The sequence below is a fragment of the Meriones unguiculatus genome, chromosome 15 (genome assembly GCF_030254825.1).
Source record: "Meriones unguiculatus strain TT.TT164.6M chromosome 15, Bangor_MerUng_6.1, whole genome shotgun sequence".
NCBI lineage: Eukaryota > Metazoa > Chordata > Mammalia > Rodentia > Muridae > Meriones > Meriones unguiculatus.
The window spans coordinates 52684186-52702228 of NC_083362.1; the positions used below are offsets into that span (position 1 = coordinate 52684186).

General features: G+C 42.4%; 1 protein-coding gene across 1 annotated transcript in view; it reads left to right on the plus strand.

Annotated features, from left to right (window-relative positions):
• The first annotated feature begins 740 nt into the window (after positions 1 to 740).
• Pth2r (parathyroid hormone 2 receptor) overlaps positions 741 to 18043 on the plus strand; it is an 82401-nt gene continuing 65098 nt past the window's right edge. The window contains exons 1-2 of the mRNA XM_060368496.1: positions 741 to 1213; positions 17168 to 17270. Coding sequence (XP_060224479.1) covers positions 1139 to 1213; positions 17168 to 17270 — 178 coding nt within the window. The 5' untranslated portion in view covers positions 741 to 1138. The remainder of the gene's footprint in view (positions 1214 to 17167; positions 17271 to 18043) is intronic.

Here is an 18043-nt window from a genome sequence, read left to right on the forward strand (position 1 = left end):
TACAGGGAGAGGGTCACCAAGAAGCTAATGGTTTTGGGGTACTTGCTATAAGCCTTCGTTTTGAGCACACATTTCTAAGAGCTGCATTAGAAGGATTGAAGGCATTACTCGAAGAGTGACGCATAACTCCGTGTTTGAGCACAGTCATGATGGTACTTCAGTGAGTCTGAAGGAAAGGAACTGCATTTTACAGTGCCGGTCCCTCCTGATCAGAATGTGTCTCAGAGACTACCAAAAGACAAAACAAAACAAAACAAACAACAACAACAAAGAAATCCCAAATGTAAAAAACAAAAAAATAACCAATGAACCAACCAAAATACAAATAAAACAAAAACAAAAAAATCCAAACCAAACCACCACCACCACCACCACCAAACAAACAAAGAAAAATAAAAAATAACATATAGCAAAATGCTGCTCGAAGTAACTGAAACATTTCTTTTGGGACTACGTCCTTTTTATGGGCAAGATTCTAGGTTCTATTTTTCATTAGCGCGCGCGCACACACACACACACACACACACACACACACACACACACACCACCCATCCATCCCATACCTGACAGCCTCTTCCCTACTCTGGGCATATCATTGTAGAGAGGAGAAAATGAATCAGAGAGCTTCAGAGGGTTGTAGGTTGGGCAGTGGAGAGCTGACCCGACAGGCTTCGGAAACCTTTATCACCTTTATTATGGTGGCAGATGGCCAGCGCACATCTGGGCAGGAGGAAAGTTTTGGGCCGCTCCTCCGAGGACTCAGGGCGTGCCCAGAGATGGCGTGGGGACTCAGAACCCAGAGCCGGGAAGCAGACACAGCGAGAGGCAAGCCTGGCTGCAGCCCCGCCTAGGGATCGCGTGGCCTCAGGGCTCTGGGCGCCCGCATCCTCTGTCCCCTCCCCGCAGCTGTCTTCGGTGGTGGGCGGGACCACCAGGAGCCAAGGCATTCAGGATCTGGGTTCTCAGACTCCGGGGCGCAGGCAGCCAGACCCGACCCCCTCCCCGAGCATCCTAGCCAGAGGCTCCTGCTCTCCAGCTGCCCAGCTGTGCCTCGCTCCCCATCGCAAGTTTGCCCAGAACTGGCCAAGTAGGCGAGTCTGGGGTACGGACGCCGCTGGAGCCTCGGGCGGTTCTGGATATGGCCGGGTTGGAGGCTTTATCCTACATCTGCGGGTGGCTGATTCTCAATAGCTGTCTCCTAGCCGGAGCGCAGGTAAGAGCCGGGGCACTGGCTCCTGCTTCCCCCAGCCCAACAGGCAAGCCCGGGCGCGCTGGCCTCCCTCCAGCCCCGTGCTGCACCGCACACGCCCGCATCCCCTTTAGGCGGGAGGTCCCAGCTCGGGGGCGTCGGACCAGCATCTTGGCTTCAGGGATCAGGAATGCACAGCTGGGGAGGGTTAGAACTCTCTTCTTCCACGTAGTCGCTGGGGTACTCTCTTCAACGACCCTAGTGGTTTTTGTCCGTTGTCAGCTCACCATCGTGTCTGAGAGCTTAAAACTTCTCAAATCGATGATGGTACGGTGTAAAAGTGTAACGTCCCTCTCGGATTCAAAGGCGCGTATTTAAGCAAAGGGGCTACATCGAAGAAAGACCGCGTTAGATACAGCGGGGCTCTTGGGTAGCGGTGGTTGTTGAAATACTATTGCCACTGTCGCTTGGAGGTTTTTTGGGCGATCTTTCATAAGGTACCTCTTTAATGTGCAAGGAAAAGTTCACCCTCACTTATTTTTCAAGTCATAGAGTATGTAAGCTTCACAATTTTATTTTATTTTATTTTAGTTTTTTTCAGATGAACTAGAAAGATGCTTGCTTCCGCAGTTTGAGTCCTTTGGACTTAGAACAGATTCTAGGGTTATATTGCTCCGGTTCGGTAGAGGGCGCACGTTGACCGTCAAATAAAGATTCAGTTGGATTTAAAAAAAAAATCCTTCGCTTTCACAAAGTTAAAAGCACCCGTGAATGTGTTCCGGAGATATTTAAAACAACGTCTTTGACTTAAACGACCAACTTAAATTTTAATTACCCAGAAGATACAGTTTGAAAAAAACTGATCGTCCGTAGTCATAGCCACATAAAATCAGAAGCTATTTCTAGGAAATACATGAGAAACACTAATCTTTACCCTAGCATGATCAGGACGTTCATGGAGACTTATTCTGTTACAAAACCCAAATGAGTAGTGTGTCGTACAAGAGCATTTAAAAACAGATTCTCTTAAGTCTGAAAGAAGTGCCTAAATTAACAGAAGGATTATGCATGTATGGAGGTAAGCCTTCTAGATTGGATGATAATATTCCAATAGAGTCACAGAACCCCGATGATCTCCCAGGCGCCTCCTACATCTCTGTCTAATAAGGTATTTAGATACTACGTTACTACGTGTGTAAGAGGCAGATCTGCTCTGACCATTTCTTTTACTCAGTGTTCTAGGTTTCTTTCAAAAGAGAGAGAGAGAGAGAGAGAGAGAGAGAGATTATCTAGTACAGTAACGAACTAAATCACTGTGAAATCACGAATGTTTCATTTGCCTTTTGCATTCAATAAAACCAGTAGGACCCCCAGCCCTGGGACAACAGCCTCTTTGGCTCACGCACCCGTTTCTTTTGGGGTTGTCTCCTGTAGTGTAGATACTCAGCAGAGGCTCTGTATTCTGCCCCACAGGGGCTAGCAGCAGCCCCTTGGTCCTCACTGTGACAGGAGCGAATAGTTGCAGATATTGCCAGAAATTTCTCCTGGTTGGGAATTATTTTTTAACATCGACTTTCTCTCTTTCTCTCTCCGTCTCACCCTGTGTGTGTGTGTATGAATTCATAAACCTACAGTGTGATGACATAGTATATACTACGTTTTAAATCTTTAATGAAAAAACTGTAGTTTTAAACAAGTTGCCTTTACATAGTTACACATTCTTTGACCTTTAGTTTTTCATCTTAAAAATAATTATATTGGACTATTTTTATTTTAAAATTTGGTAATGCTTGACTTATTACTTTAGTTTATAGGCATTGCATACTCTGAAATTTTATTAATTGGGACAATTATATATATATGTATAATATATATAAACATACATATATATAATGAACCTGTAAGTGCCCAGTAAGTGATGACTATATTTCTAGCTATACATATATTTTAAAGTTATAAAATACTGAGAAAACACCAAAGAAGACTCGGTTAAAAACATTGTGCAGATATAGAATAAATGTTTAGTTGTCAATCGACATGGGATCACGTCACAAAAGAGATAACACAGACCAGTGCTCATCAGTTCTTGTAAAGAAGTAGCTTTGCCTTGAGGCCCAATTCAGTACCTATGCATCCACGCCCTTGATGTCATCACAGAGCCCAGCAGTGCAAGTCTTAAAGCCGGATGGCCAAGTGATAGGACCACCACATAAATACACTTTGTGTTTTCTCTGCTGCACCAGTGGGCCTCCCTGGAGACAGACTTTGAGCCTGAGATAGGAGTATAAGAGGTTTGTTGAGGGAGAGAGTTATGCCTGTGAAAGATGAAAGGACTAAGAATAGGAGAGCGTTCAGACATGCGATGCTGGCTGTAGGTCAGATGGTGCACACTGTGTGTTCTGGGAAGTGGCTATGGAGATGGCCTGGGACCCCTGCAAAGAGGTAGCCTATGGCAGTTCAGTATCCAAGTGCCCTCCATAGTAATGGGGACAGGGACTATCTCTGAGATGAACTGATTGGCCTGCTCTTTGATCACCTCCCCCTGAGGAGGGAGCAGTCTGCAGCCACTCCTGATGAGACTTGATAGACTAGGATCAGAGGAAAGGGGAGGAGGACCTCCCTTATCAGTGAACTGGGAGAAGGACACGGGTGGGGAAGAGGGAGGGTGGGGTTGGGAGGGGAGAACAAAGGGAGGTACAGGGGGGGGATACAAAGTGAATAAACTGTAATTAATAAAAATAAATATAATTAAATTAAAGAGATCATTGTGTCTAGAAAAAACTCCCAGAAGTCCCTGCCATGGAAGGAAATATGAAAACCTTGGACAGTACCTGGGGTGAGCAGAGACCAATGCGCAGACTCCACTTTCTCTGAAGAGGGCGCTAGAGGTGCTGTGGGCGTCTAACAGGGGGAAGAACAGCCTCAGGGACCCGGAGTGCTGATTCAGACCACCCTGTTGGCAGTAAATCCTTGTGTAGGGCCCTAGGCTTCTCCCCTTTAATTAATTGTCCCCCTCTGTGCAGTGAGGCAGGGGTCCTTGATGTCTACTGACCTGCTCTGAGGATTCCGTCTCCTGGCAAGTCAAAACCTCTGACTCCACTTACTTAGTCACTAAAGGCCCAATAATGTGCAAAGCAATTCAATCTCCCATTTAATTCTCACAATAACTCCATGAGACAGGCACTGCCGTAACTTACAATTTTATAGGTGAGCAGAGTGGGCTAAGGGATGTCAGGGAACATACACATGTAGATAGCTGCCATTAAAGCACTATAGTTTACACTTTGGTTTTAGAGCTCCTATTGCCTGCGGGCCTTCACTGTGGAGGTCAGGTGTCACAGCTCAGCAAATTTATGTGCGTGCACACCCTCTGTCCCGGGAATGCTCATTCCTGAGGCGTAGCCCATAGAATTTCTCACCTTGATCTATAATGAGCACCTGAGGAGCAGCTCTGTGCCCTACAGAATTGGGCACAATCCGAATGTTTACAATGTGGTGCCGTGCGCAGCAGAAAGCAATGGGTTAAACGCGCTCTCACCAGCAAGACCGGATCACAAAGCAGGATGGGATGCGACAGAGAAGCCACAGGATCATGAGAAAATACCGTTCACGTGTGTTAAAGCACATACGATGCAAAGCACTAATGCATGCCGTGTAAACATGTTCAGATAAAGGCGTATGTCTCCCACAAGCGTATGGGGAGTGGGAAATAATGAGAATGTGGACAAATCAATGCATGTGGTCACTGTACGTCATGCACCTCAGCCTCTGGGGGTGGTTTTAAGAAATGGGACTGCACAGAGCCATCCCTGAGAGGTGGAGGGCAGCCCTGGGGTGTGGACAGCAGCTAGGACACCGTTTTTTTGTTTTTTTGTTTTAAGCAGAATCAAGCTAAAATGTGGCTGTTGATTATCTTCCCATTGTGCAGATTGCTGCACGCCCTGTTTCAGCCAATCAGAGGACAGTTGGTTTGTTCTTTTCCCCCCCATCCACAGCCAGGACTCTTGTCATTTGTCTTCTAGTTACAAGGAAGCCTGGTGTGTCCCTAGTGGATTTCCCAGTGGCTGTGCTAACTCTGGGCGGTCTCTTCAGCTTTGCCCAGAGGCAGCGGAATGGAAGGGAACCAGACTCAGTTCCATTGGCATTGGATCAATGTATCAAGCTATTCTTAATTTCTGAGCCTTTTACAATTCCTTGGGACTAAGTCTATAACATTCCCAGGCAGCATGCTTACATTCTGCTTATTTTCCTGTCTCTGGCTGCAGTTGTGTTGGGCATCATCTAGAACACAGGCATGCTTTTTCTTCTCCACTTTTTTTTGTTACCTCTCTGGGTTAGTCTTTCTCTCTCTTACAGTGGCACATCTTTTCTCCTTTTTGAGCTTCATTTCCTCCACTGTGAAATGGAGATGATAATATCATTTACGAACAGAATGTGATAGTCTTGAACTTAAAAGTGTACAAACAGCAAGAAAATAAAATCTTCTTTTCTCCTGAACTGATTAGCCAAGCGCTTCCAATAGCATGGTGATTGGACTGACCTTCCTTGTAGATGTGATTGGGAGCTGCTGCAGGCTTTTGAATTGTGAATTTGGAGAATTTGTGTGGCCACTCCCTCTATCTGGGATACTCTACTTTCATTCCTTATGGCTTTCTTTAGAACCCGATTTCTTTCTGACAGCAATTGGATCCTTTAACTGCATTACTTATGCCTGTTATAGAATGTGTAGTGTTAAGAGTATTGATTAATATGTGAGTCAGGGTTTTCTAGAGGAACAGAACCAATGGGATGAATGCAAATATTTAATAAAGAGTTGTGGGTTGTTTTTGTTGTTGTTGTTATTGTTTTGTTTTTTGAGACAGGGTTTCTCTGTGCAGCCCTGGCTGCCCTGGAACTCACTCTGTAGACCAGGTTGGCCTGGAATTCACAGAGATCCACCTGCCTCTGACTCTTGAGTGCTGGGATTAAAGACATGCACCACCACCCGGCTCTTATGGAAGAGTTTTTAAAAGTCAGCGTATGCTGAAATAGCAGCAATAGCTGAATCACCTTGAGAGGCTGAGAAGCTGGCTCTTACTTTAGTCCATGATGCCAGGTGCCTCATTAATCCCAGTCTGGCGTTGAAAACCTGAAAAGTTCACAGCGAACCCTTGATCCTTACTTTACAACGGAAGCCTGGAAACGCTGATTCTGATATCAGCAAAGGAATTATCATTGACATAGGTATCACCGACATCAGGGTAAGCCAACTGAGCTGTCAGAGGGAAGGCTAAGCAAGGCGCCAAAGGCCAGCAAAAAACCCTCCTTTGGTTGTACCCTTTGTATCTGGACTGCTATCTGAAGATGCCACCCACAACTAGAGTCTCCCCACATCGGTTAAGGCAATCGGGACAGTTCTCCACTCAAGGTTCTCTACCAAGGTGATCCAATTTGTAGCAGGTTTCTACTAAAACCAACCGTAACTATCGATTTCCCTTTTTCATCCTGGAGACAAATCAGAGCCATAAGGTCGGTTCAGTATATCTTGTTTAGCATAAAAGACACATGGCAGAGTGAGAATGCATTGAAAATTACAAAACTGAGTCCCATCATCTCTAGGTTCATAGTCTCTCATTTACAAATTGTTAGACTTGCTAACGGTTTTCTTCATGTTACCTGGTTGAGTGTACAACTGGCCTAATTTTGCCTCAGAAACAATATATCCATTCTTTGTGTAGATTCTAGAAAACTGAGAGTACCTCCCGTAGTAACCAAAACACAAATGAAAACTCATGACAGTCCAGCTCAGCAGGTGCCCTGATGGCTTCTCATGCCCCAGGCTGTGAGAATCCCTGGGGACAAAGCTGAACTCTGGACCCTGTTTCCCAAAAGATAATCTCTAATGTTTTATAGAAATGATTCTAACTTTGAGTCAGTGCTTAAACTTAGAGGGATGGCAGTTCAGCAGGAGGGAAAATGAACTTAACCCGTGTCTTACTCTCAGGTTGCTACCTCTTATGTATTGTCGTCACTCTGCTTGGGTACAAGAGTCTGGGTCCCAAATTATACTTATACCTCATAATATTGTCAGCTGTAACATTTTACCCTGGATCTGACTTTGCTGACAACACATAGATTTTTTTTCTCTTTCAGAAGCCTTTGCTCATTCCTGGAACTGTTGAATAAATTGCCCAGACATCTAATCTATTCTAAGAATAGTTTCTCTTTGGCTTCTTCCCTTTCACTCAGAGGCTGATAGTCATAACTTTATATTAGAACATGGGAAAACTAAAGCTTAACTTCTGGGTTCATCGCTTAAAAAAATGTATGTACTTACTTTGTGTGCTTCTGTGTGTGTGCCTGTGTGTATCTGTGCATGTGTCGGTGTTGAGTGTATAAAGGGCATGCCCCTGGCGACAGGGACTTCCCTTCCTCCTCACCATGTAATCTAGACATTTTTTTGTGCGCTTGCTTTTTATCTCTCCTTCTCTCTCCACCCCTTCCTGTTTGCCATGTTTTAATTAAACAAAAAGGGAGGAATGTAATATTAGTTCACAAGCTGATACCAATAGCCTGCTAGTGTGCCTAGCAACCTGACGTCATCATTGCTGCCACCAGGGGCAAGCTAGGTGCACTCCAGCTCCAGCTCTGAAGGACCAGCCTGTGGCCTGCCACTGTTTCCTTTCTCTCTTGACTTTCTTTCCCAGGGAGTGCCACCCTCTTCTCTCGTCAACCCTCCCCCACTGTCTCTCTTTGTCTCTGACAAAACTCTTTATATTAGACCTGTTGCACGATGTATGATTTAGATAGTATTACATTCTGTAGATTTCAGAGAGGATGGCAGCTGTACTTTTCTATGACTCCACGCATTTTCATTTGAAGCAGGGTTTCTCCTTAGGTCTAGTAGGCCTTTCATTGTCTCTTCTGGGTTAAAGCTAGCCCAGGTTACAGGTGTGACTGTGGGGCTGGTATGCAATCTCCAGCCATAACAATTTCCTGGCAAGCACTTTGAGTGATCTCTCCAGCCTTAACTTGGTTCACCTTTTTGAAAACTCTTCAGTTTACAAGGTCTCATGTTAAATTTTCTTTGTGTTCTTAATCAACACATTCAGTTGTTACTACGGTGAAGCAAAGTTTCCATTGCTGTATACAACTTTATAGTTCTGTGACCATATCAGTAACAGTGATTTTATTTCCTTGCTTCTGCTCGTTGCTGATGGATATCAGCCACGTTAGGTTTTCTCGTCACTACTTCCCCACATCTGTGCTCTGTGGCAGATGTGTTGCTTCAGGGTGGCACTAGTTACAAATGCCTTGGCCGTCGGCCACTGATGCCATTCTGTGCCCATCTATAATTTTGCCCACACTCTGATTTTCTGTAATCTCAAATTCTGGCTGCTAATGGCCTAAGGAAATGATCTTCTTGACAATTTATCACGTCTTAAACTAGGTCAACACTGTTGGGATGGTAGTAACTGCTGTCTGGTTGTCGTTTCCAAATGAAATGAACTCCATGGCAGAAGAGCATATCAACAATCACCCGCTTAGCAGAGGGGGCACTGTGAAGTTGTCCTGGAGTCCACGACTGCCCACAAGGAACTGGGTTTCAACGAGCATGTGGCTTCATTTGTTCCCAGAGCAACAGGAGAAGGGTTTCAGCTCTGACATATAAGGGACTCAGATTTATTTGGGTTACCCATACAGTGTTAGCTTTAAAAACACTTTGTTTAAATCTGAGTCTAAGATAGAAATGGTTTACATCCCAGTTACTTTTTATCTATGTTCATATTAAGCTAATAATACTTTCAGTTATATGATATATAAGATTTTATATATTGCATCTCGTTTGACATCGCAGAATGCCTTTTTCATTTCCTACGACCATTTTCCTGTTGTTACACTCATTCTCTTTTCTTCTCCCTGCTCTTCCACTGTTTCCAATCACCTGTGTCTTCCTCTCTCCAGAACTTATTTGATACAACTACAAAAACAGGAAACATTTTGTTCTTGCATGTTAAACTAATTACTACTCACACTTCCCCCCGCAGAGAGAGAGAGATGGAGAGAGGGAGAGAGAAGAAGGAAGGAGGGAGGGAGAGAGAAAAAGAGAGAGAGAAGATGTGTATAGAAGGCTGATAATTTGACATTGTTGGATTATATTTCAAATGAGCTGAGGGACATTATTTTGAATCTCGAGCTGCCTTGGGCATCCTCCCCCGTGATGCCATCATAACTGTTGCAGCTGCAGCTGCAGAGAAGTAAGTGCTATAGAAACTTTTAGAACTAAGCCTTCAAATATCACTGATATCCAGGAAGAAAAACTGGGCTTTTAAGAGTGAGGGTGTCTAAGAAACCAGCTCTTGGGAACTGTGAAGTAAATTAGGTCAGCATGGAATTCAGCAGTGTAAGAGCCACATTTCAATAGTAGCACTATGGTTGATATACAGATTTTGAAAATGGTTCACAAGGAGAATATAAAATATTGATGAATTTGATCATATATCATTTTCACATTTCTGAAGCATGTTAGCACTGAAAAAAATTACTTACCCATTTTGTCTAATTAGCCATGTTGAATAGTTTCACAATTAAAACCAAATGAGCATTCACCCTACAGATCACGTTCTTGACAAAAATGGCGACAGTCATAGTTAAGAACAATTTCATAGTACATCTTATGTAGTTGCATGTCCTGGGGCACTTTGCCTAACTATTCCCTAGGCAATAGCCATTGTATTATTTATTTTTTATATATTTTGCATCTTTCATCAGCCAGTGAAGGCAGTGCATATTTTCTTACAGTCATTCCCATTATAATGGTAATTTTTGAGTTGATACAATTTCAGTTCTCAAACTTTATTTAAAAAAATTTATTCACTTAAACATCAATTGGCAAAGTGTAGTTGGACATCCAAATACGACCTACCACATACTCCTGCACAGGGTGAGAGGTAGGAAGGCATTTCACCTTTTCAATGTTTGAATAAAGATTGAAAGAAAGACCGAGCTTAACGCCAACCATGAAGCACATGGATTCCATGTGCTGTTGTGTGGTGTTTTATAAATGGCTTCTCACTTCTGTTGTTTTCCACCTTCAAACACTCCTCAAGAGTGGGAAGAGAATTAGAAGCAAGAGGATGTGGAAAACCTAAGAAAACATCAGGCATTGTATTGTGTATTTTGCTGAGATGCTGGAACATAAGACATTAAGAGCCTCAAAGTGGTGGCGCGCACCTTTGATGCCAGCACTCACAAGGCAAGGAAAGTCAGATTTCTGAGTTTGAGGCCAGCTTGGTCTACCGAATGAGTTTCAGGTCAGCCACAGAAAAACTCTGTCTTGAAAAACCAAAACCAAAACCAATCCAAACAAAAATAACAACAACAAGAAGAAGACATTAAATTAAAATATATGAAAACCTGTATGAAGAATATGTGTGCGTAAGTATGAATATGAAACTAGTAATAATATATCAATATTATATTTTCACTTATAACAAACACATTCTGTTAACATAACTAAAGGGAGACTGAGCATGGGGATAGATGAGAACCCCACATCATCTTCTGTACTTCACAAGTTGTTTTTTTTTTTTCCCTGACAATCTAAGTCTCAAGAAATTAAAATATATATAGAGAGAAGGACAGGGCCTTGGGGATAGCTCAGGGATCAAAGTGCCTGATACGCAAGCATGAGGGCCTGAGCGCAGGTCCAGAGTATCCACAGAGAAGACATCCGGGGTAGCACGCTTGTGACTGTAGAGTTGGGGGAATAGATAAGCCAGTCTAACAACCCCCACACAGCAATTGCACACGCACACGCACATACACACACCACACACACACACACACACACACACACACACACACACACCTGTCTCCTGCAGTTTCCACCACCTCCCGATAGTAACCCTAGGACCGAGCTTTCAACACACTTCAACAACATAAGCATTTGGGAGACATTCTGAATCCAAACCATAACATCTTTTTTTTTTCTTGGACTGTGTAAAACAGTTCTGTCTGGCAGTGTTAGGGCTCTTTGGTGAGATGGAATCAACTGAATCTGCATAAAAGATTTGTTAGGAGGGAGAGACTGGACATCGTGGGGTAAGCACTAGGATTCGTTACCTGCAAGCCAGAGACCCAGCAGAGCTTGCTGGGATAATTCAGCCAAAGCCTATGTAGACCTGAAAACCAGGAGCGCTCATGATGTCTATGTCTGGGGATGAAGAAATGAGTTGTCCTAACCTAACAGCAAGGTGGGGGAAATAGGAATTCCCTTTTCCTCTGACGTTTATTCTTTAGGGCTTCAGCAGGTTGTATGAAGCTCACCCCCCCTGGGGAGGACAGTCTATGAGTCTGCCAATTTCAATAGACCTGAGCACATCTTCACAGGGAAACCAGAAACAGTTTTTAATTTGGACACTCCATGACTCACTTAACTTGACAGATGGAATTAATTTTCATAGTAGTCAGCAAGCAAATTCATAATTTAGAAACATTTACTCACTTTATATCCTGATCATCTCCTCCAGATCCCACTCTCCCTTTCTCTTCCCCGACATCTCTGTGCCCTAGTCCTCAGGAAGGGGGAGTCTTCCTCCCCTACCATCTGACGCTAGCCTGTCAAGCCTCCATTAGGACTCCTGGCATCCTCTTCCTCTATGGCTGGGCAAGGCCACCTTGTCAGGGGGATGTGATCAAAGAGCAGGCAACAGAGTTCATATCAGAGACAGCTCCTGTCCCCTTACTAGGTGACCCACATGGAGACTGAGCAGAGGCCTACATCCTCTCCATGCATGGTGCTTGATTGGTGTATCAGTCTCTGCAGGACTCTCTGGGCCCAGATTTGTTGGCTCTATTCATCATATTTTTAATCATTTCCAATATTAGTCAAATTTGGTATGTGAGTATTACAACTTTCTAAGGTTGTTTAATCCTCACAAGAATGTGAACTTTATGCAGCAGATGTTTTTGCAAAATTATAGAATACTCATATTTCAAGTATTTTTTTAATCTTGCTTTTAAAATAATAACCTTATCTCAGGGTCATTTTGATTTGCATTTCTCTGATGATTAAGGACATTGAACATTTCTTTAAGTCTTTCTCTGTCATTCAATATTCTTCTATTGAGAATTCTCTTTTTAGCTCTATACCCCATTTTTTAATTGGATTACTTGATTTGTTGCTGTTTAACTTTTGAGTTCTTTATATATTCTGGATATTAGCCCTCCGTCAGATACAGAGTTGCTGAAGATCCTTTCCCAGTCTGTAGGTTGTGATTTTCTTCTGATGACAGTGTCCTTTGCTTTACAGAAGCTTTTTTTTGTTTTATGGGGTCCCATTTATTGATTGTTGATCTTAGAGCCTGTCTTGTTGGTGTTCTGTTCAGGAAGTTATCTCCTGTGCCAATGAAAGAAGAGAGAGAAGAAAGATCTGGAGGGGGCAACAGAGCCAAAATATCTGGGCCCAGGGGTCTCTTTGGAGACTGATACTCCAACCCAGGACCATGCATGGAGATAACCTAGAACCCCTGTACAGATGTAGCCCATGGCAGCTCAGTCTCCAAGTGGATTTCCTAGTAAGGGGAACAGGGGCTGTCTCTGACATGAACTCAGTGGCTGGCTCTTTGATCACCTCCCCTTGAAGGGGGAGAAACCTTACCAGGCCACAGAGGAAGACAATGCAGCCAGTCCTGATGAGACCTGATAGACTAGGGTCAAATGGAAGGGGAGGAGGACATCCCCTATCAGCGCACTGGGGTAGGGGCATGGGAGGAGAAGAGTGAGGGAGGGTGTGATTGGGAGGAGGTGAGGGAGGGGGCTCCAGCTGGGATATAAAGTGAATAAATTGTAATAAATTAAAAGAAATAAAAAAAAACAATAATCTTGTGACAAATTTACTGCTGTGAAGCAATATTTAAGATGTACAATAGTAAGCTGGACACTATAATCACAGCACTCAGGGAGGCAGACACAGGAGCATCTCTGTGAGTTTGAGGCCAGCCTGGTCTACAAAGCAAGTCCAGGACAGTTGAGACTACACAGAGAAACCCTGTCTTGAAAAACCAAAAACCAAAATAAAAACAACAAAAACAAACAAACGAAACCAACCAATCAAAACAATAGAGTAGACATGTAATGACTGTACAGTTTATAGGTTATAGCATGATATATTTTTTTGAGATGACCCAGACTGGATAAAAACTTCCTATGAAGTCAGGATGACTTTGAATTTCTGATCATCCTGTCTCAGCCTCTCAAGTTCTGGGATTGTAAATGTGCACTACCACTCTTGGCTAATGGGGTACTGGTATTCAACCTAGGACTCTGTGAACGCTAGGAACATTCTCTACCAACTACATTCCTAACTCAAGCGTGACATTTTCATACATGTGTGCAATATATATTTAATAAAATTAGAGTAAGTACTGTACCATCACTTCTGATATTTGGGTGAGAACATTTAAAAATCTCTCTTCTTGCTATTCTGTTTGGAAGAAACTTTTTTTTAAAAAAAGAACATAAGCTTTGTGGTCATAAAACTTCCATGCATTTGTTAAAAGTACTAAAAATAATCTAATATGTAATTTATCCACCTTCCCCAAATGATAACAACAAAATCATACTGAGATATCACAACCAAGATACATTCAAGACACAGAAGAAAGCCCTCAGAAAATAGTGTCCTGTTGCCCCTCTCCCCTTAATTTTGAAATTTTAAAATGTCCTATCTGTGCAGCTCATATACTCTTGGATGTATGTGGAACATGGCCAGCCTACCCGGGGCTGCACCACTATGGAAAACTGGTTCTCCCTTTCCCACCATTTATCGATTGCTAGTATTCCCTTAGATAGGGGTGGGGACTTGAACCCACCCCTGCTCGTCTCTGGGACTATGTCTGGCTCGAGCTTGTAGAGGTCTTGTGCATGCATTCACAACTGCCGTTAGTTAATATGTGCAATGCACTGCTTCCTCTGGAAAGCTGTTTCCTTGTAGTCGTCCACTGCCTCTGGTCCTTACAACCTTCCCACTTCCTCTTCTGCAGTGATCCCTGAGGACTGGGAGGAGGGGCTGTGGTATGGATGTTGCCTCTAGAGCTGAGCATTTTATAGCCTTTTATCCTCTGTCCCCTGACTAGTTGTGAATCTCTGTGTTAGTCGCCATCTGATACAATAATGAGAGTTGAGAAGGAAGCTAACCTGTAGGCAGAAGCCATTAAGAGCCAGTTTAATACTAAGCACATGTAGCAGAATGATATTATCAGGTGCTCCCCTAGGGCTTGCGAACTGTCTAGCCATAGGTTTTAGCTCCCATTGATGATGCCAGATATGGGTTTAATCTTGTGGAGTATGCGTTAAATCCAGTTGTAAGGTGGTTGGCTACCCCCGTGATGGCACTGTTGCTCCAGTGGGCATGTCTTGACAGGCCTGATGTTGTAGCTCACAGAGTTCACAAACGAGTAAGATTGGTCATTACTTTTCTCCTCCGTTAGTGTTCATAGCAAGACAGAGGGATGAAAGTCCCAGGCGAGTACCAGTTTGATTTCTCCATGTTCAACTACATACTGTCTTCAACAATCAGGCTTTACTATCAAGTTCTGGCGATACCCAAGAGCATGGGCAATCGCCTGTAGCATTTGGGAATGTACAGGACCTTATTGGCCTACAATTCTGAAAGAGGTAACCCATTCCTGGCACTGGGATTTTTGTTTGTCTGTGGTGTCTAGAAGGGACATTGTTGCCCTGTTCTAGTGTAATTCCATTTAAACTGTATAGATGGAAGGTGCTGCCATAGAGGATTTTCATATGACTTTGACATGTCTTTAGTGTTTGTCATCCTGCCTCCCATTTCTTTCTGCCCTCTGCCCTCCCTTTTCTCTCTCCATTTAATGCTCCCTGCTCCTAGCTTTATTGACACACAGATATTGAGGGTGAAAAAGGCAGCTTGTTTAGGCTAGTGTTCTGTTCTTTCTCTTTCTGTCAGACCACTGTGGGAGATTGTAGGGGTGCCTCCTGACAGCCTTGCTCTATAGGATACATGTTCAGACTCCCCACAGATGGCTGTTAATTGAGGGGTCAAACTACTAACGTCTGTGAGTTTTCTGTCTTGTCAGATGCCCTTTTCCTTTCTTGGATGCAGAGGCTTTTCTTGAGGCCAATTTATCTTTGTTAGTGTTTTAGAGTTTCCAACTACTTTAACTACACGCTGGTAGTGTATGAGTCAGAAAGAAAATGAAAGCAGCTTTCCACTGTGCTTCTTAATATTGTCTGTCTATCTATCTATCTATCTATCTATCTATCTATCTATCTATCTATCTATCTATCTATCTATCTATCTATCTTCTATTCATCTATTTATTTAACTATCTATCATTTATCAATGTTTTATTAATCTATTTACCTATTTCTATTCATCTATCTATATATTTATCTTCTCTTTTATTCATCTATTTATCTATCTTTGATTCATCTATCTATCATTATCATCATTATCTATTTATCATCTATCTTTCCTCCCCTTTCTCCATATCTATATCATCTATATACATCGACTCTATGTCTATTCCAGGGTTTTTAGTTGTGGTTTCTTAAAGCAATAAGGGAATGTATGCCTACTCTATTGTTTCTGAAGTCCCAGAGTGCTTTCTTTTGAATATATCTAGTTTATGACATAATATCTCCTTGAAAATGGAATACCCATGGCATTGTAATCATGAGGACATGAATATTATGACATTAAGATTTTATATTTGCAATGACAACTTTATGAACTTTCATCATAACACACCCTATCAAATCAGGGCCTCTCTTAAACCTTAGGTCTGTGACATTGGAACTCAATTTTCTTTCAAGTTACAAATGAGCACACTTGCCCAGAACAAAGGACTAATGTCTGCTTTACTAAATGTAACACTTTGTTGTAGATGCAAGTGTTGCTTTTGGAGTAATAGACACTTGGGAGGAAGATTCCTCCTCTGTTTTAACTACACCACAATTTTCTTGTCACTCTAAGGTAAGGCAAAATTCTTGCACAAATCTGTTTACTGTCCTAGATATTATGTTCTTTTCTTCCTTCATAAAGCACATTATTTTCATATGAAAGTAATAAATATGGAATGGATCAAATAGACAGTAGATATGTGGGTGCATATCTTAAAGTTCCCAGTTTTAAGGCAAGGAGATGGATGGAGATCATTTAGACTAACCCATTTCTTTCATTATAGGGAAATAAATCCAAAGTTAGATGAAATGTGGCATGTTATTTTCCTATAGAGCTAAATTTAGCCTTTTGGTTCTATGTGAATACTGTCATGTTGTGAAAGAATTAGTAATGTATTCTGCCTTTACACCATGCTAGACATTTTGCTGTTGATGATTTATTCCAGCTACATTATTTTTAATGTAATCACCTAACCACAGCTTAGAGTTTCCTTACATTTTTCTGGTACTACATTAAAAATCAGGCAAAAAGATAACGCTGATATGTGTATTAGTTACCCTTTTATTACTGTGACCAGACACCTGACGGTACGAACTTAAGGGAGGATCGATTTATTTTGACTCACAGTCTTACCAGATCCAGTCTGTACAGTTGATTGATCCCCGTGAAATCTGACAAAACATTTTGATCCAACCATGTGTTGGAGTAGAGATGTTTACTTCATGGCCAACTAGGAAGCAGGGATGAGATAGGAACTCATGGATAGTACATGGATAGTACACGGATAACGTACTACCAAGAACCCAGGTCCGGGGTGGCCACCTAATTCTTTCAGCTCTACCCCATCTTCTGGGTTGTTGAAGTGCCCCCCAGGCAGCACCGCCATCTGGGAGCAAGCATTGAGCTCGTGTGCCTATGGGAGACAGTGGATATTCAAACCCCCATAGTGTATTCTGATAGGAAAGTGTTTCAGATAGCTTGATGGGAAATAAAGTAACGAGGGTGTTATCCTGCCTTTAAGATGATGGGGAATGATGGAGTTTCGTTTGTCTCCACAGCTGGATTCTGATGGCACCGTCACTATAGAAGAGCAGATTGTTCTTGTCATGAAAGCCAAAGTGCAGTGTGAGCTCAACATCACAGCTCAGCTCCAAGAAGGAGGTAATGATGCTAAGAAACGTGTCTTTTCTTTGTTCCTCCTTAGTGTTAGGGAGACCCTCATCAATCATCCCGTGTTTCCACGCGGAAGGAATATAGAAAGAACAAAGCCGTTCCACCTCTTTACCACATGTACTTTTCCTTTCCTGTGAAAGAAATGACTTGTTTGATTGTGACTTTGCGAGTATCAATGGGCACCTATGTGCCTGGCCTGTCTTTGGATTTATGGGGAATGAGCATGTTGGCTCAGCCTGGGTTGTGCAGTGAGCTGGGAGGAGGAGGCTGGCCCTATGGATATCATCTACAGCCTCAGGCTGCGATCTCAGTTCAGACCAGCCCCTAAGCTGTGTTCTACAGTAAGCCTTTTAAAATAAAATGGTAATTTAATTTCTAGGAAATTATTATTTTTCTGCATTTTTGAGTAATCTTGAATTTTATTTCTAACTTCAGGTCAGAAGTGGGGGTTGATTTACTGAGCCCCCTAAGTCCCAACTAACTGAATGAAGCAATGTCTTTATACTGGCTTGAAAATGTTCAAAAATTGTGACTGATTTTTCCATTTGTTATGATCACAGAATGTAGTTTGCATGATGGTGACTAATCAAAGTGTGCTGAGATTTAATGGCCTTTACTATAGCCAGTCTTGCTGAATGATCTATGTTGTTTTCTTTTTTTAAATATTATTTTCTTTATTATTATTACTATTTTTGATTTTTTAAAATTTATTTCTTTTCTTTCCAATTCTTTTATTCTTTTTTTAAAATTATACTTTATTT